Source organism: Lonchura striata, chromosome 2 (genome assembly GCF_050655825.1).
Source record: "Lonchura striata isolate lonStrDom1 chromosome 2, ASM5065582v1, whole genome shotgun sequence".
NCBI lineage: Eukaryota > Metazoa > Chordata > Aves > Passeriformes > Estrildidae > Lonchura > Lonchura striata.
The window spans coordinates 151,969,830-151,996,932 of record NC_140704.1 but is presented as its reverse complement, the minus strand read 5'-3'; the positions used below and the strand labels follow the sequence as shown (position 1 = coordinate 151,996,932).

The 27,103-nt window shown below is 45.7% G+C and overlaps 1 protein-coding gene across 1 annotated transcript in view; it reads left to right on the top strand.

The window, feature by feature from the left end:
• Positions 1-2,152: 2,152 nt before the first annotated feature.
• Positions 2,153-27,103, top strand: part of KCNK9 (potassium two pore domain channel subfamily K member 9) — an 87,851-nt gene continuing 62,900 nt past the window's right edge. The window contains exon 1 of the mRNA XM_021532469.4: positions 2,153-3,029. Coding sequence (XP_021388144.2) covers positions 2,447-3,029 — 583 coding nt within the window. The 5' untranslated portion in view covers positions 2,153-2,446. The remainder of the gene's footprint in view (positions 3,030-27,103) is intronic.

The following is a 27,103-nucleotide window of genomic DNA, read 5'->3' as shown; positions in this document are numbered from 1 at the left end:
CTCCTGTGGCAACACCTGCTGCTAGAAACCTGGTGAATGAGAGGCAGGATGTGGCTAGAGGACCTGAGGGATTGCAGCCTCCACAGGGTGGTGACTCAGGAGCCATGGGGCTGGAGATGGAACCCAGGCTGGCTCCTCTGAACCGTTGGGAACATTTTGCTGTGTGTATGTAGGTTGTATGCAATGAGCATAGAATCACGTCGTGGTTTCAGTTGGAAGGAACATTAAACATCATCCAGTTCCACCCCTGTGACACGGGTCTGAGTGCATGCCTGTGTTTTGGGGATACGCTGAGGCTGGGGAAGGGGCTTTGCTGTGTGGAGGGCTGTTGTGTGGGCAGATTTTGGAGTGCGTGATGCTGTGGCACATTTGGATGGGGACCTTGAGGGAGTTTTGATGTGTGGGGCTGTGGAATGTGTGGCTGTGGTGTGCCGAGGTCAGTGTGTCTGTGGGGTGCCGAAGGGGAACTGTAATGTGTGGATTTCTGTGTGCATGGAGTAATAGCACAGGATGTTCAGGTGTGGTGAGTGAATGTCGTGTGTGTGACTGTGGGGTGTGACACTCAGGGTGTGTAGGGCTGTGCAGCTGTGTGCATAGGGGCCATGGTGTGTGATGTTCAGGGTGTGCAGGGCTGTGCAGCTGTGTGCATAGGGGCCATGGTGTGTGATGTTCAGGGTGTGCAGGGCTGTGCAGCTGTGTGCATAGGGGCCATGGTGTGTGATGTTCAGGGTGTGTAGGGCTGTGCAGCTGTGTGCATGGGGGCCATGGTGTGTGATGTTCAGGGTGTGTAGGGCTGTGTGTGTGCGTGTTCGGGGGAGCACAACGCGGGATGTGCAGGGCGATGGTGTGTGAAGCTCGGGGTGTGCAGGGCTCTGCCTGTGTGTGTCGGAGGCGTGCGGGGCTGTACGTGGCGGTCTGTGGAGGGGCGGCGGTGCGCGGAGCCGCGGTGGAGCTGTGCGTGGGGCGGCGGAGGTGGCACAAACCCGTCCCGGCCGCTACGCGCGGCTCGGCTCGAGAGTGGGACCGGCTCCGGGCTGTCCCTGCCGGGACGGCACAACCCGCCCCGCCGCCACCCAGCCCCGCTCGGCGGCCGGGGCGTGGCCGAGCCCGGGGAAGCGGGGCGGGAGCCGCAGCCGCACCGGGGGAGCTCCGCGGCCGCTCCCTGCCGGGGCGGCGCCGAGGGGGTTAAGGCGCTCCCGCGGTGGGCCGGGGCGGGCTCCGCATCCCGCCTCCCGCATCCCGCCTCCCGCGCCGGAGCGGGCACGGGCACGGGCGCGGGCGCACACACACACACACACCCGCACACACACACCCGCACACACACGCGCAGGCGATGGCTGCGGGGCGCGGGCTCGCTTCTCCCCGAGATGATGTCAAGAGCCCGGGAGAAGGAGGAGGAGGACGGTTGCTCTTTTTCTTAACGGCTTTGTTCTAAAACCATCCTAAATAAAGCAGCCCCGGCCCCGACCGCCGGGGTAGCAGCCGTGAAAGTACCCTTTCCTTTTCCCCTCCTTTTCTTTTCTTTTTTTTTTTTTTTTTTTTTTTTTTTTTTTTTTTTTTTTGTGGTCTTATTTTTCTTCTCGCCTCCGTCTTTGTGTCCGCCTGGGGCCGAGCTGCCCTCACGCGCTCCCGGGGGAAGCCGCCGGCGATTCTCCTCTCCTCCCGGCAGTCCGCGGCCGGAGCCAGCGCCGGCCGCCGTCCCGCCCCGCCGCTGCCCCGGGCAGGTGCTCGGTCCGCGGCCGCCGCCGCCGCCTCCCCGCCCGCCGGCCGGGGCGGCTCCGCGCCGCTCCTCCCGCTCGCGGAGCGCCGGCTCCCCGCCGCCAGGGCCACGCCGCCGGCCCGGCGCCCCCGCCTCCCGCCCGAGCGGCGGCGCGGCCCGGCGAGCCCGGGGATGCTGCCCCCGGCCCCGCGCCCGCCGCCTGACACCGCCGCCGCCGCCCTCGCCGCGCCGGACGCCGCTCCGCTGCCCACGCCGCGGCCACCTGCAGCAGCAGCAGCAGCACAGGCAGCAGCAGCACAGGCAGCAGCTGCCCGGCTCCCCGCCGCCCTCCGCGCACCGCGGCGGAAGGAATAGAGCGCCCAGCCCGTCCCGACCCTCCCGGCCGGCGCTCCCGCAGGCAGCCGGGGCCGGGGCGGGTCGGGTCCCCGGCGGCCGGAGCCCGGGAGCCCTCCTCCCTTCGCCCCGCTCCTCCTCCGCGGATGGGCGCGCTGCCGCCGCCCGGCTCCCCCCGGCCCCGCCGCTCCGCCTGAAGAAACTTGGGACGGCGGCGGCCTCCGCCTCCCCGCCGCGCCCCGCCCGGGCTGCGGGCGACCCTTCCCCGCGCCGCCGCGCCAACTTCGCGGGGGGACCCGCCCGCCGCAGGACTCCGTGCCGGGGCCGCCGGCCCCTCGGCGGGGACCCCCTGCCCCTGGCCTCGGTGCTGGGGAGGAGCGGGGGGTGCCCTGGATGGCCCTGCGCACTGGGACGGCTTGGTTTGGGCAGGTCCTGCGCAGAGTTTCCCGCCTTCAGGGCACCTGGTCCCGGCGCTCCAGCAGCCTCCTGTGCCTCTCTTCTTCCCAGGAGCCCGAGCAGGCGGGCGGGGAGCGACCGCCGCCGCAGCACAAGCTGCCCCGGAGCAGCGGCAGCGGCGGCGGGCGCCGCCGGCCCCCCCGGCAGCTGCTCCCCTGCTGTAGCTGCTGCGGCCTGTCGGAACCCCGGGCGGCCAGGGGGGGACATGGTCCCCTCACTCGCCCCTTGCTGGCGGCCATGAAGAGGCAGAACGTGCGGACCTTGTCCCTCATCATCTGCACGTTCACCTACCTGCTGGTCGGGGCTGCCGTCTTTGATGCCCTGGAGTCCGACAACGAGATGCGGGAGGAGGAGAAACTCAAAGCCGAGGAGATCCGGCTCAAAGGAAAGTACAACATCACCAGCGAGGACTACCGGCAGCTGGAGTTGGTGATCATGCAGTCCGAGCCGCACCGCGCCGGAGTCCAGTGGAAATTCGCCGGCTCCTTCTACTTTGCCATCACGGTCATCACGACCATCGGTGAGTGACTCCCCTCGGGGAGGCCCTGTGAGGCCAGGGCCGGGGCAAAAACTTCCCGGGCTGGAAAAAAGGCAGAGGGGCAGGGAGGCTGTGGCATGCAAAGGTGTCTGTGCTGGACGAGTCTTTTTCTTCCCTCCCGTTTTACGTAATTTAATGCTCTTCTTGGGCACTTGTTGGACTTGATCGTGTCCTGCACCTCTCCTGGAGATGGATCCTCCATCTCTCGTGTGTGACTGGAGAAGAGTGGGGTTGGTTTGGCTAGGGGCATTGGCACTGGCCAGGTGGCTACCATGGTGCTGTGGCTTGCATGGAGAGGAAGAGGGAGGAAGAGGGAAGAGGCAGAGTGACACTCCTGGCGTTCCCCTCAGGAAGAAGGCCCTGTTGTTGCACTCCTTCTTCCACCTTAAGAGACACAAGAAAAGCTTAGGCAAAAAAGCAGCTGGAGGAGAATCAAAATGATGAGGGCATGGGAACTGGATCAGCTGGGAAAGCCCTTAATGTAGCCAGGCATGGATAGACCTGCTTTTGCAAACTTTGTTTTGGAGTTGGCAAGGGCAGTGGTGGTGGTTCCTACAGGTGTGCTTAAACCCTGGGCAGTGACAATGTGTTCCTGGAGTTTTTATTGCAACTGGAGCATCTGATGTGACAACAGGTCACAGTCTGCATTTCCCCTTTGTGGGCACATAGTCTGACAGGCAAAATGATGCCCGCTGTCACATCCATGCTGCCCAGCTTCCCAGATGTGCTGCTTCCCAGGACAGTTAAGGGGCAGTCAGTGGACACAGCCACAGGCTGTCATTTTGTACTTCCCTGCTTCCCGCAGCTAAAGGCGAGAATTTGTCACAAAGTTTGCTTTTCTGCCATAAAAATAAATACCACGGTGATTAGAGGCTGTGGAGTGCACACAGAACTGTGCTACAACTCTGGCTTTGGCTGGATGAGCAGGTTTACTCATGCTGGTTTTGTGTTCTTTAAGATGGGTTTACTATGGCAGTTAATAATGTTTTTCTCCCAGAACTTCTAATATCTGTGGAGGTCTGAAAAGACCCCTCTAACTCAGTGGCTGTTTGATAGTGCATTATACATAACAGGACATGAAATTAGCTCTCTTATTAATACAGAAGGACTTGGTCTTTTTGCCATGTAGGGATTGTTACAAGAAATTTTCACACTGCCACCAGAAGATACTGAGTTTTCAGCAGAACATGTTGCCCGCTGCCCTTTGAAAAGTGTCTGCTTATGTTTGTATTTGGCTATATTCTATCTGGGGCAGTAAAAAATTTCCTTTGAAAGACCATCTGACAGTATAAAGCCTATTAGCCCTTACAAAGATAAGATGTTTAAGGGTTAATTTCCTCTGCCTTTCTATTATTAGATATACTAATACAAATGCATATATTAACAGGTTATAGAATATAAAGTAGAATGCAACTTTGGCTGATGATTTATATTTCCCGCTGTTCGTTACAATGTCAGAACTTTCCTCCTTTGACCACTGAGTCTCTCTTCCTCAGCCCGTCTCTTGCCACTTGTGTGTGCTAAGTGAACACTGCTCTGTTGTGCTCCTCTGTGTTACAACAAGTCTTCCACACACATGCCTGTGTACTCATGGTGCCCTGCACTCCTGCCTAGGGGCTGCCTGCAATACTTGCTGCATTCTTAAGCTCTCTTGGTGACAGGTAGAAAGGGCTGTTTGTACAGCAGTTTTGATGGTATTGTACCCATAAACGAGTACAACCTGCATGGGAAGTTGGAGCATTTCTCCTTTAGAGGGCTGGGATTTCTTTAGGAAGCATGCAGAGGATAAAATGCATTTCTGTAGGCAGAGGTGCTTTGGGATGTATGAATTGTTTAAATTTAAAAATGTGTATAGCAACAGGGAACCACTGGGAGGAAGACTGATAATAAAGAATGGTGCAGAAAGTTACAGACATTCTGTAACAATTGTTCACTTGGGAAGCTGTGCTCTGGGAGGATATCTGATCCATCTTTCAAAAGTTTATTAATAGTTGCTCTCTGCATCTTGCCAAATGAAATTCTATTTTTTGTACCATCTCTTCAGTACTAAAGTGGCTTAATGATGTTATCTGATCTACTGCTAGTCTGTAAAAGTCAGCATGGAAGATTTTTCTTTAATTTTGCATTTATCCTAAACTAATTTGTCTCACGAATCGAAAAAAACCCTCAAAAAACGACTTCATTTAAGTTCTTAGAAAAATAAGAGTTCTTATCTATGTTTCTTTTACAGGAAAGTGATCTAAAATGTTCATATTAATATTTTATGCTGGTAATTTATTTTCAAATCTCTGTGTATGTTCTCATATACATCTTTCCCCCTCTAAAACCTTCTGGACTTCCAGAAGCACATACAGTGGGGTGTGCATTGGTGAACCTGCTGTACTCAGTACGTACTCCTGCAAAAGTGTGTCTTAAATATCATTGCAGGCTGACCTTTAAAAGAGAATGAACAAAAGACCTTGCCTAATCTGGAAGGGTACCTCTATCTCCACAAAACATCCCTTCAGACAAAACAGTGATAGGAATCGGCGGACCACAAAGTCGAGCAATATGCATATGGTTGCAGACTAATTTATGTCTAACTTAATCGTACTCTGTGATATTGCCAGGCTAGCAACATGTCTGGAGCGATTACCTCTTTGCTGTGCTGATTTCAACTACTGTGGCTTTAATTTAATCAAAGGTGTTTATGGTTGGCTATGGCCCATCAGTAGCCGGGAAGAGGCTGGCGCTTCCCTTCCAGTGCCGGGGACAGGTCCAGCAGTGTCCCCAGACCATGGAACAGGTGTCCCATTGCCCCTGAGACGTGGGGCTGAAGGGACAGCTCTGAACTCCGGCAGTGTCCCCAGTCTGTGGTGCTGAAGGGACAGCTCTGGTGCTGAAGGGACAACACCATCAGTGTCCCCAGTCTGTGGTGCTGAAGGGACAGCTCTGGTGCTGCAGTTACAGCTCCGGCAGTGTCCCCAGTCCGTGGTTCTGGAGGGACAGCTTCGGCAGTGTGCCCAGTCCATCATTCTGGAGGGACAGCCCCAGCAGTGTCCCCAGTCCGTGGTTTTGGAGGGACAGCTCCGGCAGTGTCCCCAGTCCGTGGTTCTGGAGGGACAGCCCCAGCAGTGTCCCTAGTACGTGGTTCCAGCACTGTCCCCGGTCCATCATTCTGGAGGGACAGCCCCAGCAGTGTCCCTAGTACGTGGTTCCAGCACTGTCCCCGGTCCATCATTCTGGAGGGACAGCTCCAGCACTGTCCCCAGTCCATCATTCTGGAGGGACAGCTCCGGCAGAGCCCTCGGGCAGTGCTGCTGACAGTTCGGCTCCCATCCGTCGCTGCAGCTCCGGACTCCCCTCCTTGGGCAAGCTCTGCAGCTTGTTGCTTCCCGTGGAAATGCATCATTAAACATCTGCTTGGAAGGGACCATGAAAACCTGAAAATATCCTGAGTGAGGCAAAGCACTGAGATTTGGTCAAGTCTCTCATTTCCTCTAATCTATGGTATTTAGGTTTTATTGGCGGGTGGTTGGGGGCTGTTGCTCACTTATTAAGCTGAGTATTAAATAAAACAGTGAGAGCTAATCAAGTATATGGAAACAGGTGGTTTTGTTTTTTTTTTAACCTGGGGCAAAACATGTGTTTCTATTCCTCAGGTGCAATGTTCTTGTTCTTTCTTTCTTTCCTTTTTTTTTTTTTTTTTTTCATTTTCTTTTTCTTGTAAACCAACATCACAATGGAAGGGTTGACAACAGCAGATGCTACAACACTTGATGAGTCTGCTCTTATAATCAATTAGCAGAAAATCCTCTCCCCCTCCCCTTCTTCTCCTCCAGCTTCTAGAAAGTTTTGGCTATGCTTGAATTGTGTAAAAGTTTTTAGGTGATTAAAAAAACCCCAGCTAATAAGCTCTTCTTGGCTGTCACCAGGTGCTGCATTCATTTCAGGATTGGTCTTGTTTCAGAGTGAGCTAGTATGAATTCATATCCATTTCCACTCACACAGTCAAAATGATGAAAAAGGGTGGTTTAATGAAGTTCTTCATACAGCTATTTGTCTTTTACAAGATAGGCTGTAGAATATGCCACAGAGTTCATCAAAAGGCTTGATACTATGAATGAAAACACAACCTTCCAAAAATAAAGGTTTATTTCTAGGATTTCTAGCAAGTTTTAATGCCCTTTTCTATAGGTCATTAAACTGCTTCTCTGTAGCAGGTGTCAACACTGTCAAAATGTGTTATTGGTATGATATCGCTTTATCATTTAGGCCTTAAAGGGTGATAGTTGTATTTGATTTAACATCACCAAACTCTAGTAAACACTCAATATTTCTGGAGGCTTGTGCAGAATGCAAAGAACTGAAAGCTGCTTGTGTCACCCTAAAATGAACTGAAACAACAAACAGATTGAAAATTTTTATTAATTTATTTTTTCCTGAGAAGTGACTGTAAGTGGAACAAAATTAAGACAGTCTGTATTGTGAATTATGAGTCTCTTTTTCTAGCTTTTAGGCCTCTGTTTTCAGAACCTACTATGAGCAGTGAGTGAACTATTCAGATAAAATACTTTTAAAAAGAATGTCGTGCAATACCTGTAATGGTGAATGGAACATCCACCTACTGACAGCTGGTTGGCTGCTGAGTAGCCAAACACTCAGGAGCTGTCTGCATCCAGATGAGGACATTTCATACTTCTGGCAGATGGTGTCCTGACAGGGAGTTTGAACTGCATTAATGAACTAAGCAAACACAAGCTTAAATCCATTTTGGGATAGCGGTTGAGTCTCTGTGTTCTTTCTCTGCATCATTTTACCCTTCCATAAAATGGGTGTAAAAACACCAACTTGGTAGGACAGTGATGTCTCTAATTTGGGTTAGAAAAAGATTGAAGTGTTCTCACAAGTGAATTATTTTGTCCGTTGCTCCTCTTTTAATACTGACCTCTGGTATTTTGAGTCTGCTGTTGTTTTTTGATGGATGGTAATATTTAGAGCCATTCCATTGAAAAGGTTTGAGTAGGGAATCGTGGCAGATGGACAACCTGCAATGGAAAGGAAGAAAATAAAGGAAGAATATAAGGCATGTAAGGGAAGCGATTAAGAGTAAAGACACAAATGTTTTGGTCAATTAACTGTGGCATTCATAACTTGTCAAGACCATGAAGGTCATATCTTGTTAAAAACCCAAACAAGCACAGAGTAGATTAAGCCAATCAATTATTAATGAATTCAGGTGAAAGCAGAGAGCAAGACTTTCTGGTGAGACAAATGCTTGTAGATACATTGAAGTACATTCATACCACCTGAAGCTTTAGTGGAGAATACTGGACCTGGATATCTGCTGGTGGTATCTCCAAAGCAAGAAGGAAGTCTGCTACAGTGAACCCCATGAAGATGGATTGTGTGTAGGATTTTTCTCCCCTGCAAAACTAGAATAGTCTGGAAGATTGTTTCATACTATATTCTTTGTCTGATGAAAATTAGAAAAAATCCTGAATAGTGTTCTGCCAACAAAGGAGACTTCGAAGCTACTTTGCTCATGTTTGTGGATAAAGTTCTTGAGTTCTTGAAAACTGGTTTTGCAATGATACCTCAGATTCCTGCCAGAGGCACTTTGGCAAAAGCTTTTTAAAAATCACTGATAAACTAGTAAACATTACAGCTCAGAATTATGTTGAGCTGTAACTTCCCACAGTACGGCTTATTGGCAGTGTAAACATAATAGTAAGAGATGGAAAACAGTTTGGGGAAATGTTGAGAAACCTCTGGCCACTGAGCTAGGTGTAGTTGTCTGAAGATTTCTTTAATGTAAAAACACTGGAGGAATTAGTCTCTTGTAGTTTTTTAGGATTTGGTGCTCTTTCACTTCCTCCTAAATACTCATAACTTCTTACTTTACCTGAAGCAAGTGAGATTTAGAGGAACCATGAAAAAACTCTTCCCTGCCATCAGGATGGTTGTGTGCAGGTAGAGACTGCCTAAGTTTTAAAAAGAGATAACACAAAAATTTCCCAGGAATGAATACGTTGCAGCTCCTTTTGCCTTTGGGAAAGAAAATGGACTGGCTGACCTCTTGAAATCGTTATCAGCCGTATATTCTATGATTTTCTGAATCGTTCTTTTCCCCCTACTTCTTGAGACCTAGTAGTTCTTGGGTTAACTTTTTTTTCTTGAGAAAAAACCCCAAAGGTATTTGAAATTCTTTGTCCACTTTATGTCCACTTTTTTGCTTATTGATGATTTTTCTAGCCAGTAAACCCATGATTTTTCTAGCCAGTAAACCTACTTGACCCTTGCAAGTGTCAGAATAGAAATATCTGTGTTTGCCCACAGTCAAGGTTAGAAGCTAGACATGTTGGTAAGTGTTTTGGGAAAGAAACTAGCTGAAGGAGAAGATGATCCTGCTGATAAAAGGACGGCAAGCAGAGGTTCACAGGGCAGAACTGGAAGTGAAAGAGGTATTTTTGACTAAGAATAAGGAAAGAAATTTAGCTGTTGGCAGTGGGCTTATGTCTGCTTCAAATAAAAATAATAAAAACATTTTGCTTTTTCTTGGGACAGCTTCACAGCTATGAGGCTTGACCAAAGGAAAACTGATTAATGGAGAGCTTCCCTGTTGGACACCATGAGTTTTGGGACAGATGGTGCTGGTCTGGCATGAAGGACAGCTGAGAATGCTGTTGTGTTTCCTCGAATGCCATGTGAGCTGAGGTGTTCAGTTCCTTCGGTGTTGGAGCATATAACCCCAAAAATGCTGAAATCCTTTCTCATGGCTTTGAGCTGGAGCTGCACAGAACTTTATATTCAGAATGCTGTACTGACATTAGGTGATTCATCTTCACAACACTTCTGTGTAAAAATTATCCTCAGTTTAGAAACAAGAGGAGAAAATGACTTTCTGAAGATTCAGGTTGGGAGCTATTTCTCATTGCCAAACTGCTCACTTCTCTCTCTTTTGGACAACATGGCATGAGTTTGCAGACAGATTGAACAGTGGAGATGAACCAAAGGCAGAGATCCATAAGGAGTTCAAGGTGATACTGGCAAAATCCTGCAGCCTAGATCTTCTGACATGCAGTAATAGCAGAACCTGGAGCTTTATTTCATGCAGGTTCATGTGCTATTCGGGCTAATTATCTCTGTTATTACTCTATGTCTTCTGTCAAAGGCTCTTTAGGCTATCAGGTATCTACTTGCTATGGATTTTACTGAAGATCCTTGGCTGGATATAGTTAGAGGTCACATGAAAGATCCCCTTCCCCTCTAACAGACATTAGCACATTAGCAAGGACATTTACTGGTGATGCAGAACTAACAAGTCCTTGATGTCTGTAAGTCAAACTAAGAGGTTACTGTGGACTTGCAACAGATATTTGCTGTGTGTAGCAGGCCCGTTCTCCTCTTTTTGGATAATTTGGATGAAGCTGTGGACTCCTTCAGAAATCTCACCCATGGGCATTGCTGCAATGCAAATTAGTTATAATTTGTTATTTTCTCAGGATTATAGTCCTTGGAATCTGCTGATTTTAGGTAGATTACCATGCTACCCATACCCACCAAGTATCTCTGACTTAATTAGCTACTACTAAAATTTATATTGTTGGTGTTGCAGCTAGGGCACTTCCTTTGATTAAAGTGAGAGTGTCTATGGACACCACCTCTATAAAAGAATATTTGGAAAAAAAAAAAAAAAAAGAAAAAAAAAAACAGATGGAAAACCCCAAACCCAGAAATAAAGGCCTGATCCAAGGTTTATTATAAGTAACAGAGAAAATATTTTGAGTCATCTTGTTTTGGATCAGGCCATTATTTGACAAGAATTCTCCAATGTAAGGAGCTACATTCTATAGCAAACCAACTTATGGAAAATATATTTTAAAACAGTTTAGAGATTTACTTATTTTTAGTAATGAAGTTGAAGTTGGACATTTATAGTGATTTGTGTATTTTTAATTGAAAGTGAAACGCTGAACTTACATGTCTACTGCATACCTCAAACTTGAGCAAAGAGAATTCTTGAGGAAGAATGTTGATGTTTTGATTCTAGTTTTTTTTGGTGGCGTGTGGTTCTTTTCTTGCTGTTTGTGTGTTTTCCTTACTTTCATGACTCCCAGACAATTAACAACTTCTTCTTGTCTATCATCTTCTGATCCACTGAGATGCTTCTTTTTTCCTTAACTATATGTAATGTGCAGTTACATTTTTTCTGTTTCAGGGGAAGAATCCCTGAAGTTTCTTAGCAGTATTTTTCTTTTTAAGGAGTTCATTGACTTTTTTTCATTAATACCTGGCCAATTGCCACAGGAGGCTTAGGCAGTTATCAGTTGGTTAAAGGGTTCAATATCCTCTTTAACTGCTTTCATTATGGAGGTGATTAGGGCATGCCAGTGAAAGGAATCTCTCTATTAAGGGCTCATGTATTTGTTACTTATTAGGATGATTAGGAGGGAGCAAACTGCTTTGTCCTTTCAATTCCCTGCACCAGAAAGAAAAAAGAGCTTCAGAGAAAAGCAAGGCAAGTAGTGGGGTTAAAATGTGTCTGATGGGAAGCTGATTGTCTCCTTGCTTTCCCATCATAGAAGAGGACCTTCCTTCTCAGGCAGAAAAATTTCACAGAGGGCTTGAGGGCACAGATTGATGAATGAAATCTGCTGCAGCTCTCTCTAATTGTGTAGTGCAGGAGATTAGCTCTAAGGAAATGCTCATAGACTTCCAATTTAGGGATATTCTTGACATATTGAAGGGAAGGTAGAAATACAGAGATCCACTCCCAAGGCAATTGGCAATGTCAGCAATTTCAGCTACCATTAACTCATTGCAGGGTGTTTTGGGTGGAGATAGAATATTTTATTTCTTCCACCCTCTTTTCTTTTGATGTCCTCTGGAGAGGATGACCTCCTCCTATGTTTAAACTAACACAGGCTATGGGAACTGTGTCAGAAATTAAATGTTGTAACAAACCTAAACTACTTGAGTGTTGATTTGTCACTGCTGCATTTCACATTCATAAGGAACTTCTCAGGACCAGGCACAGTAGGAAAAGGTGTCAAATATGCCTGATTCAAAGGTATATATCTCCATTACTTGAACTAATGAACAGTTGCTGTTAGTTGTTAGTAGTTTGAACTGTTATGGTGAAACAAGGCTGACTTCACTCAGTGCAAACAGTGTTTGCAGCAGTAATAATTTCTAAAAAATCTGCAGTTTGGTGCTTAATTTAACTTTGCTCTGGATACATACAAAATACTGTACTGCAGTAAAATGAATTCCAGCACCAGGAAGGACGTGGAGCCCTGACCATAAGGCTCTGCATGCAGGCTGTGTCATGTAAGATACTGCATCAAGAATATTTAAAAGCAGTTCATGAAATAAAGATGATTGAACTCTCCATTACAATCTTGCATCAGAAAAATATCTCATACTTGTAGAGGTGATTTGAAGTCTCAATGCTTGCTCACATTTTTTTCTGGCCTTTGGGGACTTCTTGGGCTTCCAGAGTAAACCATGAATTTTAGAAGAGTTCCTTACAGAATAAAACATATTGTATTTCCTGCTGAGAACTAGAACAGTAAAATGATGCTCTTTCAGCATTATTCAGGATCATCACATATACTAAGCTTTCAAAAAAAAAAAAAAAAGCCAAAAAAAGACTGCCAAAGAGGAAAAAACCCTGTATTTTGGGATGTGGTAGTCTGGAGACCAATATTTGGGGAGTGAAAGTATTTTCCAACAATTAAAGTTATCCACCCACCATGAGTTTTACATGTTTTCTAAAATAGTTCCTGATCTACTGTTTGTTTGCTTGTGGACACCAAATATGTCTTTTTTCTTTGGTTTGTGTGGGGTCTCTTCTCTTCTCTTCTCTTCTCTTCTCTTCTCTTCTCTTCTCTTCTCTTCTCTTCTCTTCTCTTCTCTTCTCTTCTCTTCTCTTCTCTTCTCTTCTCTTCTCTCCTCTCCTCTCCTCTCCTCTCCTCTCCTCTCCTCTCCTCTCCTCTCCTCTCCTCTCCTCTCCTCTCCTCTCCTCTCCTCTCCTCTCCTCTCCTCTCCTCTCCTCTCCTCTCCTCTCCTCTCCTCTCCTCTCCTCTCCTCTCCTCTCCTCTCCTCTCCTCTCCTCTCCTCTCCTCTCCTCTCCTCTCCTCTCCTCTCCTCTCCTCTCCTCTCCTCTCCTCTCCTCTCCTCTCCTCTCCTCTCCTCTCCTCTCCTCTCCTCTCCTCTCCTCTCCTCTCCTCTCCTCTCCTCTCCTCTCCTCTCCTCTCCTCTCCTCTCCTCTCCTCTCCTCTCCTCTCCTCTCCTCTCCTCTCCTCTCCTCTCCTCTCCTCTCCTCTCCTCTCCTCTCCTCTCCCCTCCCCTCCCCTCCCCTCCCCTCCCCTCCCCTCCCCTCCCCTCCCCTCCTCTCTTCCTCTTCTCTTCCTCTTCTCTTCCTCTTCTTCTCTTCCTTCTATTTTATTTCAGTACTACTTAAAAGTGTTAGAAATGACATAGAGCTGGTTCTGGGCAACTGATAGTTAAAACAGCAACACTGGATCTGTGCCATTGGAAGCACCAGGAAATCCCAGTGATTTGACCTGAACTCTTTAGTGACTTTTCAACTGATATGTTGATAATTCAATGATCTTTCCAACCTCTCTACTTAGGAGTTCCTCCCCTGTTTTGCTGTTCCATGCAGGGATGAAGATCCCAAGAAGAGGAAGGAGGTGCTTGCTGTTCAATCTGTACTGATGCCCTATCAGCTTTTTCATTCATTTCTGGTATTTTTCTCTGACAAACAATAAATTATTATCCAGTCTTTTGGCAACAAAGGCTTAATCTCTTAAAACACATCCTGCCTGGTAGTAAAACGCCTGTTATTTAAAGGGCACTTTTGAAAACAATTAGTACTTCAGCAGCAATGTGTTTGCCTTAATGAGTGCACTCTGGCAGTCAGAGGAAAGAGCACGAGCTGATACCTAGAGATGTAGGCTAACACAGGCAAATTAGCAGTGCTACAAGTCAGTTACTGAATGTACTGCCCATCTGAGAGGTTTACTTTTATGACTGAAAAGCACTAGGTATTATTCAGAATGGTTTACTTTTTCTTTTCTCCCCAGATATCCACCCCCTTTTATATCTTCTTTCAGAAGGTCTTGTACCACTCCTGTACTTGTAATAGTTTATGCTCTGTGGGTTGCATTCAGGTCTGGTTTGACTTGCTGGACTGGCACCAGAAACAATTTTTATAAAGTCTCAGACTTGCTTCATTGCTGTTGCTGTCTGATGTTTGAAATCAGTATCCTTATGATGTTGGTGTGCTGCTGGCATTTTAGTGTAACATAGATTTGTTTTTAATGGTTTGAGGAGGTTTTTCTTTTCCCAAGATGGATCACACACAGTAAGGCCTGGTGGTATTGAAGAGGAGGAGGCATGGGATGCAACCTTGGCTCTGAGTATCCAGCAATAGCTGTCATGGTGAAAGTTGCTGGCTCTTGGGCATGTGTGGTCCTGAACTGGATAACTAGATGGAACCTGACTGCAGGTGGGGTGTTGAGGAATTAAAAATTATTTTCGTGATCTCTTTGACAAGAATCCAGCCTGTGGACCATTTAAAATCTGATCAAAACTCCAAGTCTGTTCCTGAAGACCTTGGATGTGGCACAGTGAATAAGGAGAAATGTTAACAGCGAGGAAGCATTACAGTGGTGACAGAGAAAAAAGACCTTTCTAGCAGTGATACTTGTGAAACAGAAATGTGTTGATGGGGGGTGCCCTGGGCTCCTCTTTGCTAGGTCTTGCAGAACAGGATGGACAAGCATCTGTCAGGAATGACCCTGGCATTCTGTCCTGCCTTGCGGCAAGGTATGGACTGGCCTCCCTGTCCTGCATTTTTAATGGTTCCCTACACACACAGGCTGTTTGAAGTTTGCCTTGGATCTTGCTTGGGATCTATCTATGTTTATCTTGTCCTTTTTTTTTTTTTTTTTTTTTTTTGAAGATTTGGGCTTCCCTGAGGGACTATCCGTGCATTCTACAATTCTGTCTTCAGCTGAATATCAGGATAAGAATCAAACCTCTTTTCTAACAGCAACTGCTTGGTGTTAGCAGTGTCACCAGCTTTTTACGGCTGCTGTTTGAACAGCTCTACCAGTAGCAGTTGCAGGGAAAAACAAACATGCTGCCTATCTTTAAAAAAGGGACAGGAGAGAACATAGGCAGTTAATGCTCAGTCAGCCTAAATTTGATCTTCAGAAAGATATTTGACCAAGCTGTTAATCAGCATGAAAGTACCTAGGGGATAACAAGGGACAAGCTGGAACAACCCCAAGTTTTTCTTGAGTAACTCCCGCTGGACTTCTCTGGGTTGTTTTTATTCCAGCCGATAGCTGATGGAGGGGGAACCAGTTGGTTGTGACATTTATTACGTATATGGCATGATAATAACAATGGGTTCTCATAACTGCAGTAGAAAATCCTAGACTGGGTTGAGCTGCAAGGTGTATTCAAAATCTGGATGGACACACATGGTGGACCAGAGGCTGGACAGTAACTGGGCTTATTACATGTGTGAAAAACACATACACTATGCAGGTGTAAATGGGGCAGAAAATACAAACCCACAGATCTGCTAAATCTGCCACCAGATAATTTCACAGTAGGATAAAAATACAGAAATACTTATCACTAGTTTTCTGTCAGATTGGATGGACATAACATATGCAGTCATACAGGGGTCTGTCCTGTGGCTGGTACTATTCAAGTTTCCCATTAATGGCTTATCTGGTAGAACAGAGAGTACACACATTAATTGTGAGGGGTGGCTAGCACTGCAAGGGCAGGAGCAGAATACAAAATGATTTTTAGATTGAAGAAATGGTCTGGAATCAATATGATGAAATTCAATAAAGTCAAGTGCACAGAATTATACCGAAGAAGAAAATATCAAAGACACATAAAAAATGATATAAACTGACTAGATGCAAGTACTACAACATCATGCTGATAAAGTGGTAAGGCTTCAGCCTGGAAACTGAGTCCAGTTTTGGGCACACAGTGTTTTAAGGAAGGATGAGAAAAATCAAAATGCTGGAAGAAAAATTAACCTGTATTTAGTGTGAAATGGACAGAGATTGTTTAGCCTATATGAAATACATGAAGGAGGGGAATAATAACAACTTCAAACATGGGAAAGGTTGTTTTAAAGAGGACATTGATAAGTTTTTTTCTGCATACATACCCAGATGTATGTTGATCCTCAGCTGTGAAAACAGCTGTAACATGATCTGTAAGGGACCTCCTGAGTGCCAGTAGTGGTATATTTGTCAGAAGTGGTTAAACAATTGTCCAAAACACACAGGTTTGGTATACTTCAGCCTGACTCAGTTTTGAAAGGGCTCAGTTACCTTTTGAGGCCCTTCCAGCCATATGTTCCTAGGAATGGGTGGCTGAGAGCTGCTCTGCAGGAGCTGCCTGCTGAGTTGAGTAACCCCTAAGTGATGGATTGAGGATCTGAGCATCCTGCCACAGGTCAATGATTTATTGAGGTTTTTCCCAACCCTCAGCTTCTGGGATTATGCACTCAATGGATGTTTCTAAATGCTGTGCTGAATGTACAGCGACATTTACGGTCTGATAGTGGACTTTGTGATGGTCAATGCTGAATTTGGCTTTAAGAGAGCTGTTCTGCTAGGACAGGCATCAATATTCATCTTGCAGTCTCTGCTCACTTGGCACTTTGGGTTGAATATTCTGTAATGCTGAAACAAAGAGGTTCCTCCTCTTTCCCTAAATTCCATGCATACAAACTAGAAATTTCCATGGCACAGACAATCATCCAATCTGTTATCTTGGCAGACACCAATGCCTTTCTACTTTGGAGGAAGGAAATCTATCCCATAATACACCTGTGCAATATATGGCAATGGCGATTTTGTTGCTAACCCCCGCAGCAATCAGTTTATGCCCTCAAGCATGAGATTTGATTATCCTTGTCATTATCTAAGCTACAAATGTTATTAGCAGCCATAAAATTGTCCATTAAAGTGAGAGGAATTACTTGCCTGCACCAGGGGGAGAACAGATAATTTACCATACATATTTCAGCCCAAATGCACTTTTTTCCCCAGAAGAACCCTCTAAGCCTTTGTACAGCCTCTATTTTTGCATTTCAAAATCTGTTTCCCCCTCCATGGCCTTCAAGTCTGGGTCTTTTACCATAAGAGTGGCATAGATACCTGCTGTTGAGATAACCTCAGAGATAATGACCACGTATTTCTTCTATCTTCCACAGCTTGGAATGAATGCTTTCCTAGTTCTGGAAGTGCAGATGCCCAAACTTTTGTTGGGTTCCATATTTTCTAGACTTCATCACTGGGCTGAACTTCATTTACACAGAAGCATTCTGGACGCCTTGGGTTGACTTGGCACTCATGGAGTGACTGTGCACCACTGGCTGGTGTAGGATCAGTTGATTTGCTCCTAGCAGGGCCATTTTCATAGGTTTTCTTGATCCTGCAATACTAGGTTTTTGTGAGAGGAAGAAGTGATATATCACAGGGGCCAAGAAAAGATGCTGTGTCTGAGTGGGTGAGATCCAGGGTAGTGTCTGAAAAATTTCTTTGTCTTCCCTGGGACTGGCTGATTCATCCCCTTCCCACCACCCTGTTAATTCCTGTTCATATATCAGTTCACCGTAAAGCTGCTTTTTTATTCCCATGTGGTATTGTGTTCCCACCCCCTTCCAACAACAGAGAGTGGGAGAGAACACCCACAGCTTTCCCAACAGACAAAAAATGGTGGATCCTGACAGACTGGAACAGATTACAATCAGTTTTTCTCTGTAAACTCTGCAAAACTTGGTTGTTTTGGTGTATTTGTTGACTTTAAACGAAGATAAATGTGTGCAGAATATGGTCTGGAGAGCCTGTATTTTGAAGGAAGCATCTCCTCCTACTCACCCAACAAATTTACACACACATGGTGGAGCATCGATATTAGCTCCTGTAGCAAATGGAAAATATGTCAGTAGCCCAAAAGGAATAGAAAATGTTCTCAAACAGGGCTTAAAAAAGTAAACAAAGATCATATAACCAACAAAATCAATATGGTTCCATATTAGCCATTACAGATATTGCTGTCTTTGTCTACATCATACTGTGCACGTTTCAGTGCTGTGGAAAATGTAGAACCCAGGGGATCTAATTTCAGAACTTGGAGAGGGTTGTATTGAAGGAAAGGCCTGGGATAGAAGGCCTGAAAGAAATTTATGTTAAATAACAGAAGAGATTTTCCCCTTGAACCCAAAAGAGCATTAAAAGAGTCAAAGACATGTAAATATACATACAAAATCAATAGATATTAATTGGTTTTACAATGTTAATAGAAAAAAACTCCTTGAGAACTCCTTTTTTGAATAATTTCCACTAACTTAAAGAAATCACTTTGTGAGAACTAATGTTCTCACTAATGTTAGCTTCAGGATGTCCAAGAGGAGGGGACAGCATTTCAGCTTTCTGCATTCTAGAAGCTTTGTCTTCCTTAGCTGCTCTTCTGCTTGGAGGGAGTCCGAGAGAGAGAAATGTCCTAATGCTTTCCAGCCTTTGCCTCACGGCCTTCCTTTGCTCTTCATGTCTTCCAAAACAATCAGTAGTATTCAAGCGATTCTCGTGGTTTTCCCTATTGAATTCCTTCAAGCCAAGCTGCTGTAAAGCTGTAAGCATTCCCTCTTCTGTTCCCTTGAGAACTTGGTACTCTTATTTATCCAGGAAGCAAGAGTTGAGGCTGCAGACTAAGCAGGTGGTTGATGCTCTTCCTAACCAGAAGAGCATATCTCAGTAGAAGCTGAGATTTAACAGGAGGAAATGCTCCTGTGACCCAGTGTCATTCTTTGGTTGCCTGTCTAATATACTTAATATTGAGGGAACATCCTGTGTCTTTTGGATGGTGACTTTTGCTTCCATTCACAGTGCAGAGCTCTTTGGCAAGGAGGGGCTGGCAAGATTTCCTGAACAGGACATTGGTAGAGACTTTGAAGAAGAGGAAGAAGCTGGAAACAACTATTAGGACAAAATGGACCATTGCTTGGAATCCTACACTCAGGTGATTTCCTGAAAGAGAAATGTTTGGTTTTGGTGGTCTTTGGTCTTCTGGAGTTTTAGTGCCGTGCATCATCAAAGATGTGCTGAGTGTGCTGGAGAGCCACAGGAGCTGTGCCTCCCTGTGTTTGCTTTTCCTCTAGAAAGATAACATTACTTGAAATACAGACTGATTGATTGATTGATAGATAATTTATTTTCTTTTAATGTAAGGTGCTCCAACCCTTTAACAAGTGTCCGTAGGCCCTCTGGGAGGTCCACAGCCTTTCACCCTGAAGGGGATACAGAGGGTTTTTATCTCTCCTCTGCCTTCTGTTCCACCTCCCTGCAGTGCTTGATGTTGATCTCACTGCTCAGAGTGCCTGCAGCATGCACGAGACTCAGGGGCCTGGGATTCTTGTCTCTTTAATGGCATTCTATGGGCTTGTGTTCAGAGAGGGAGACAGAAAGATCAAAGGCTGTGCAAGTGCACTGTGCTTGATTTTGCTTACACCAATACAAATCGATTGACTTCACCGAGTTATGAGGGATTTACAGCTAGGGGAGAACAGATTCTGACCTAATGGCTCCAAAAGAGGCTTTTCTTGGATGAGCAATGTAATTAGAGCACTGGAACAGACAGATTTTGTGACTCATCTGTGGGTCTGCAGTCTTTTCTTTGCTTCTAGTAGGGTGTTCACTAATGTCACCACACTTTCATTTCACCCGTGGGCTGATCTAATGAAGGACCAACCTTTACTTGAACAGAGGTCTCTGTTCAGCTGCAAAGCATCCTCCAATCTTCATGTTACTGTGGAGACTTCAAGCTCAGAACCAGACACTGGGGTAGTGGAAAATTTCCACTCTCTTCCTTTGTTGTACTGAAGCAGAGGATTAAAATAACTAGAAAAAGCAAAGCAGGGGCCAGGGAGAATGGGCTGGTGACTGAGTTCACTTACCAATCTGAAACATGTGTCCTAGCAAGGGGAAAAATCATGTGCCAAGATCAACCTGCTCTCTATATCCAGCTGGACAACAGTACATGAAATCAGTTGCTGCTTTTCACAGATGCTTTTCAGAGCTGGATGGAGGTCTGGGAATGAAGTATTTTTGTTAGAAGATGCCACTTCACTGAGACTGCAAGATACTCATTTGGGAAAATTGGTTGAGAATGTTTCCTAAGTTTGGGAGTGAGGAGGTAGTCATGGATAGTGTACATGGACTTGGCTTGGATTTGGGAGGACTGGAGCTGAGCACAGTCACAAGGCTCAGGCCTCCAGGTGTCTGGGGGCTGTGTTGGGCACAAGGGCCTGGCAGAGAGCTGACAGCACTTGGGATATGGAGGTGGTGCAGTTTTGGCTGCTGGTTCTCGTTTGGTCTTAGTGCAACAGGAATTGGGGTCAGGGTCCAGCTGTTGCATGGGGGCAACATGGCTGGTGGCCATGACCATGTCAGCAGTAATGGCAGGGTGTGTCAGGGCAGAAGCTGTCACCCTGCTATGTGTGTAGTGCCACCTCTTTCTCACCCACCACTGGTTTCGTCTTAGCTCAAGCTGTGAGACCCCTTCAACACAGTAGTTTCAGGAAAGGGTAGGAAAGCAGTGGTGCAATGGACTGGAGTTAAGCATGGGTTGGGAGAGGTGAGACAGTCACACCAAATCTGGCATCACTGATGGTTCCTTCAAAAAGTTTGGGGGCCACTGATACAGGGAACTCAGTGCAGGCACCCGCCTTACATGCAACCTTGTTCTTTGTGTCTGTGCGCTCTCTTCTAAAGCCTTCCAGGTGCCAGAGTACATCTGCACTCCAGAATCACAACCTGCTGCAGCCATTGCTCTGCTAGATGTAGCCCTCTGAAGTGGGCTGCTGCTAGTGTGGTTCACATTCAGCACAGACTGTAAGGCCCACCTGAGAAGAAGGTGAACTTCTATGTGCTGAATCATGTGCCTCACCACTTGGCAGTGACAGTAGCACAGCTATATGTGCAATTGGATTTGATGTCAGTTTTCTTCTGATTTGCCACTCATTGGAACTGAGAGCCAGTCATGATGATTGGTCCTGTCCTTGGATTCAAGCCCTGCTGCACTGGGCTCCCTACCAGCATGAAATTCAGAGTAATTTCAAAAAAGTGTTTAGAAGACCACAGAACTAAAGCTCCATTTTCAAAAGTAGCTCTTGCACTTAGGAGGCTGCTTTCCAAGCTGAGGAACCTCATACCTGCCAAATATGGGTTTAGAAAACATGTTGGTTGGAGTGTGAAGTCATTGAAGAACATGAGAAAAATATGTCTTTCAGGACAGTTTATAAAAAAAGGAGTCAGGTACCTGGTAACTCCAAATCCTTTGGTAATCCACTTCTTCAGCTATTTGTCACACAAACATTCATGGGAAGACTTTTGTCTTCCGTTGCACCTGAGGAAGTAAGTCAGCTTGTGGAGTATTAATGAAAGCTACTGTCTCTTGTACGTAGACATTGAAACTGCTCTTTCTGTCTGCTGACTCATGAGGTACCAATTCACATTGATTTTCACTTGATGAGTACCTGTAAAACACAGGAGTAAGTCTATGCTTTAGAAAAATTTGTTACTTTGAGACACATCACAAATGAGTGTAACAAGTAGTAGGATGAAAGGAGAGGAAAGTAATAACAGTTACATTCTGCTAATTGCTCTTAGTTGCCACCATCACTGATCAGATGAAGAATTTATCCCAAGAAAGATACTGGGCTTGTGGGTTAGTTCAGGGACATGTTTTGCATCCAAGATGCTGTGAGGAAAAATGCCTGGAGATGTGTTTTGAAGAAACCAAAAAATTTCAGTCACAGCTGGCACAAATGGTATTGCAGATGGGAAAGTGGGTGATGAGAAAAGAGAACTGGGAAAGATGGGACAGGGTTGTGTGGCCATGAAAAGCTTGGAGATGTAGGAAAAGGAGAAGTTAGTAGAGAGGAAAGGGGCAAGTTCTTGAGGTTTTGTGCTGCTCAGAATAGAAGTCTTGGCCTTGGTTTGCTTTAAAGTTTTTCCAAGATATTCCCCCCTGAACGGAGTAGCCTGCAGGTATAGATCATCCCAGCTTATGCAAGTGCAGTTTAGAACAGTCATGACTTGATTGACCTTCCCTGGTGGTAGTAATTGGACTTGGCTGAGGGTTTTCTTTATGTCATGTATGATTGTAGGGATCTGGATGCAGGATGCACTGTCCTTTCTGAAAGAGTCTGAAGCTATGTATTTTATTTTTTAAGCCTCCAGAGATAAGCACTACCATAAGTCACCAGGCTATTTGCACTGCACAGCTATCTGTATTATGGCCTCATACAACATAAGAGGTTCACACAGCTCACAGAGTTCCAATACAGGCAGGATCAAAGCATCCCAGCAGTGTTTTGCCTACAGGTTTTGTGGGCTCTCTGCACTGGTTTTAGCATCAGCCTCATTAGTAGCACAGCTTTTTTTAATGATTACCGACGCTTTAGCAAACTTTGGGGTTAAAACTCTGGTGAGAGAGTCATAAAACTCTTTGTGCTGTTCTGACCTGTAGAGGTATTTGGCTTTGGGAACAGTTATGCCTCAGCAGGATTAGATAATATGGAAATGCTAGACCTATGTCATTAAAGCCATTGATCAATAATCTGCAATACTAATTTTCCAGCCTCAGAGGTTTCTTAATGACTTCACCTGAATTTGTGGCCACCTTCCAGCTCTGGGTGTTTCGAAACACATCTCTAAGGAGGGAAGCTGCTGCAATGTGTGGCAGACATGCTGATGCTTCTATCTTCAGCCTGGGCAGGGCCACACAAACCTTTCTGGAGCTGTTGTCTGGGTTAAACCACGCTCGGGGAGCACTGAATTTGTCACTATTTCTTGTGTGACCGGAGGGAGCTGAATTACCCTGGGGTGCAAGGAACCGGCCTCTGGCGGCCGCACCGCCCCGGAGAAGAATTTTGATGGTGAGCACACAACTCCAAAGTGCCTGTGATGTTCAGCTGCCCTCAGTGCAGTGCTGAGGCAGACGTGCTGCCTCCTCCCTGGATTGTGGATTTTGAGCACGTTTCAGTAGTGCTCTAAGTTAACATTTTTTTTTTCTCTTCCTCTACAGTGCCAGTCATTGCCTTTTCTTCATTTTAGTGATTAATTGCTCTAAATACTCCTGCTCCTGGACTGCAGGAGTACAATTTCTGTGCTGTATTTCATCTGAACTTGCTATGCAAGTACAGGCGAACTTGGGGGAGTGCTCACACCCACGTCTTGCTAGGTAGAGATGGTTGCCAAAAGGACACCAAGTAAAAGAACAGTTAGTTCTTAAACAAGGGTATAATCTAATAAGAGAAAAAAAAAAAAACATACTGGAATATTCAGTGCCATTCCCTTCCCCCCAGTTTCAAAATTTACAGCTAGTAAACCCCTGACTAGAGCAGTGATTTAAATATATATAGGCATCTGTGCTTCTAAGAAAAGGAAGTGTGTCTGTTTGGGGAGCTGTGTGGAATGAGTTGGTGGATCTCAGTCCAACTTCTGGCAGACAGGTTTTCACATTGCTCAAAGTCACCCTCTCACCCAGCCCCCCTGCAGGGCTCGTGCCAAGGACTTTTTATCTATTCCTCATATGATCCCACCTGCCTTAGCATCTTCTGCAGAGATGGAGAGTTCCTCATGCTCCACTGAGTGCCTTCTGGGCTGGGCACTGTCAGCCCTGCAGGTGGAGGGTAGGGTTGGCTGTGCTCTTGATTCTCCCCAGCGTAGCTGCTCCTTTGCATCTCACTCCACGTGATCCCCATGTGTTAGACACTTTTAGCCATCCACATGACTGGTTTCGCCTGGCATGTGGCATCATCTTTTCATCGTGCTGAAAAGAGGCCAGCTAGAAGGCACAGCAGTGTCTCCTGACAGGACCATGGCATGGCTGCTGTCTTGGATGTGCTGACACACACCTCTCCTGGGGCTGCCCTGCCAAATGTATCAGGACCCTGGAATTCATCTGGGGTGTTGCAGCACAATGCTTCTTCACCTTTTCTATACCTGGCTCTGTTGTGTTACAGACAAAAAGCTTCAGGGCTTGCAACAAATTTAGCAGCTCAAAAATAGATGGTTCATTTGTACTGCCTGGACTTTACAATTTCCTTTTCAGCTCCTGGGTGGAAAATCCATGGCTTGCTGCTGGCCCCCTTCACCTGCTTTTAGGATGTGCATTGCCAGGATCCTCAATCTGGTCCTGTTTATGTTCTGCCTTCCAAACCTCACTGTGTGAGTTACTTACAAAGCTTTAGCTATGCCTGTGTGTATTCAGCTATTTCAAGGATCCTCTTTGCCCCTTGAAAAGCACAACAGCCTTTTATGATAGCAGCCACACTCTTCAGGCTGAATGCTTTTACCTTGACTCAAAAAGTTAAAGAGGAAATGTTAATTGCTTTGGCAGTGGTATTTTTGCAAAAGGCACACCAGGTTGAGTAGCTTGGAAAGATGAGTCCTGTTGCTGGTAAGGGAGACAACAATCTCTGTGAGTCCATGAAAAATCTGCAGTGCCTAAGGCAAACTCAGAAGGGGAATAGAACTACCTCAGTGCTTGGTCCTTGTTGCCTTTGTCTGGAGACGCGGAGCTGACTGGCATCTCAGGGCTGCGTTGCTTCTGCAGTGATTTGTCACAGGCTCTGTGCTGCTGCCTGTGCTGCTTTTCCCTGTTGTGGCACATGGCCAGCTGCAATGGAAATGTGAAGGGAAAAGGGAAAAGAGACTTTTTAGGGAGCACATTAGTTACAGGGCTCATCGAGAACATGGGCAAGGTGCGTGATTGCTCTTCTCCTAGACTTGGAGATGCTGTGGGTGGACCAGCACAATCAAATTCAATATTCATTCAGCCCTGGGGATGGAGTAGGTCTAGAACAGGTGGCACAACTCTCTGAAAGCCTGGGTCCAGAACTGGGGCATAACACCCCAGGAAAAGGAGGGTGGTCCCAACAAGTTCCCTTTCCCAGCTCCATCTGCCATCAAGACAAACCAACATGTCCTTGCAGTTGCTGGTTTGAGTTGTAGGTGATGTGTCCCCATGTTTGGGCTGGCTCTCTTTCCTGCTCAAGCAAGCTTACCTACACTCTTCTGGTGCCTCTGCTGTTTAATTTCTTTTTTCTTGAATTTTCATGAATTTTTGAGCTCTTCCAGTCACAACAGCTGCAGTTTGGCATGCGTGCAGAGCCAAGCCAACACTCTTTTTTCAATTCAACACTTAACACACATTAGGCATCCCCAGGATCATATACAGAGGTTACTTGGAGTAGAAGAAGGTGGGAAACGAACACTTAATCTATGTTTGCTGTTAAAAATGAGCCATTCTATCAGCAAGGATCCAGCAAGAGAAAGGAGAAGAGAGGGAGCAGGGATGCTGTAGAATGGTGATCAGATGAGGAGGAAACCTTTCATGGTTTTTGTACCCTGAACTGGTTCTCAGTTTTTAAATTTGAATAAAATACTGTGATAATCATGACAACCACATCTTTCAAGCCCCTGAGAAAAGGTTTTGAGTTTTACTCTGTAAGCTTGACAAAAAAAATATGTACATTTCTGTACCTGGTGCCACAGGACCATTCTGCTTCTACCTTTAATTTGAGTTATCTACAAGTGATATAGTTATTTGTGCCTTCTTCTCCCCCTACATGTGCAGTCTACTCTCAGAATGAATCCTTTCCTTGTCTTTTGCTGCATTTTTGGAACACATAATATATAGATGCTTGGCTGGGGATTTAGAAGCCCAACTCAAATCCAGTGAACTAATGTGTTATTTCAATTTCTGTATGCACCTGTTACTATTCTCCAAATTCCTGGATTTTTTTTCCTTTTACAAATTTGTGCTCATTTTCCCCATAGAGGTTTTAATGGGAAAGAGAATTAAGGTAGACAGCCTGTAAAAATCCAGACACTTAAAAAAGAGCAGCAACCTAAATTATCATCTCAAGCTATTGCTGTGCTGTGTTAGTGCTTACACTACAAAGTGCTTTGAGCTGTGAGGAAGCAGCTGGTCTGGAACAGTGCAGCTGATTTCTGGGGCAGGTAAAGCCAGAAATGCCCCAATATGTGCTAGGCAGTAATGGGGGTCTTCTGCATGAGAGCATGATGGAAGCTCTCTTGCATCAGAGAAATGCCTGGTTTCCCATGTGGCATACAAACAGGTTATAAATGACATTTACTTAATAGTATCTCCAGCTCATACACCAGAATAATCAAAAAGATAGCTTATTATCAGTTATTCTTTATGCTGGCTTGTGGTTCAGGAATAAAACAGCATAGAAATCATCCTACTTAACAAAGCATGAAGGAAAGAATCTGTAGTTTGTGGAGTAGGAGATAGAGTGGTCTGAGCCAGTCTTGGAAAAAATGTAGCCTTGTGGTCTGCAGGCTGTTTTTTCTTGCTTTCTTGCTGCAGCACTCACTAACAGACTCATTCTCCATGCATAACTCTGTGGGTTTTTTTTGGGTTTTTTATTGTTTTGTGTTTTTGTTTTTTTTTTTTTTTTAATTATATCTCAAGCCAACTGCTCCCCTTCTAACCCTCCAAACCCTCCACCATCCCAATCTGCCTATCTGCCTTTTTGACCCTTAGCCTATGTTGCATGAATTTCATAGAATTTCTACCTGGGCTCTGCTGCTGAAGGGTTAATACAGCACATAGTAGGTGAACAGTGGTGGCTATAAATAAGTGCCACTTAATGCTTTCTTGAACTATTCAGTAGCCTCTAAAATTCATAATATTCCCAGAAAATAATATTCCCAGAAAAACGTGGGCTTCAGGTTTCACAGACAACTGAGAGTATTTAATCCAACATAAGAGAATGCTTTTCCTGCCCTGTGACTTTTTATTCCTGAGTAATGAAGACCTGTTTTCCTAAAGCAGTGCTTTAATAGGACTGTGGCAGAATGTGGCTGCTTGAGTTTAAGAGCACAGTTGTGATGGTGTTTGCATGAGTTTCTCTCGGTTTTCATGTCAGTCTCTTTTTCTGGCATGGTCCTTTGTACCTGTCATCGTTCCAAAGAGAACAGGAGTGG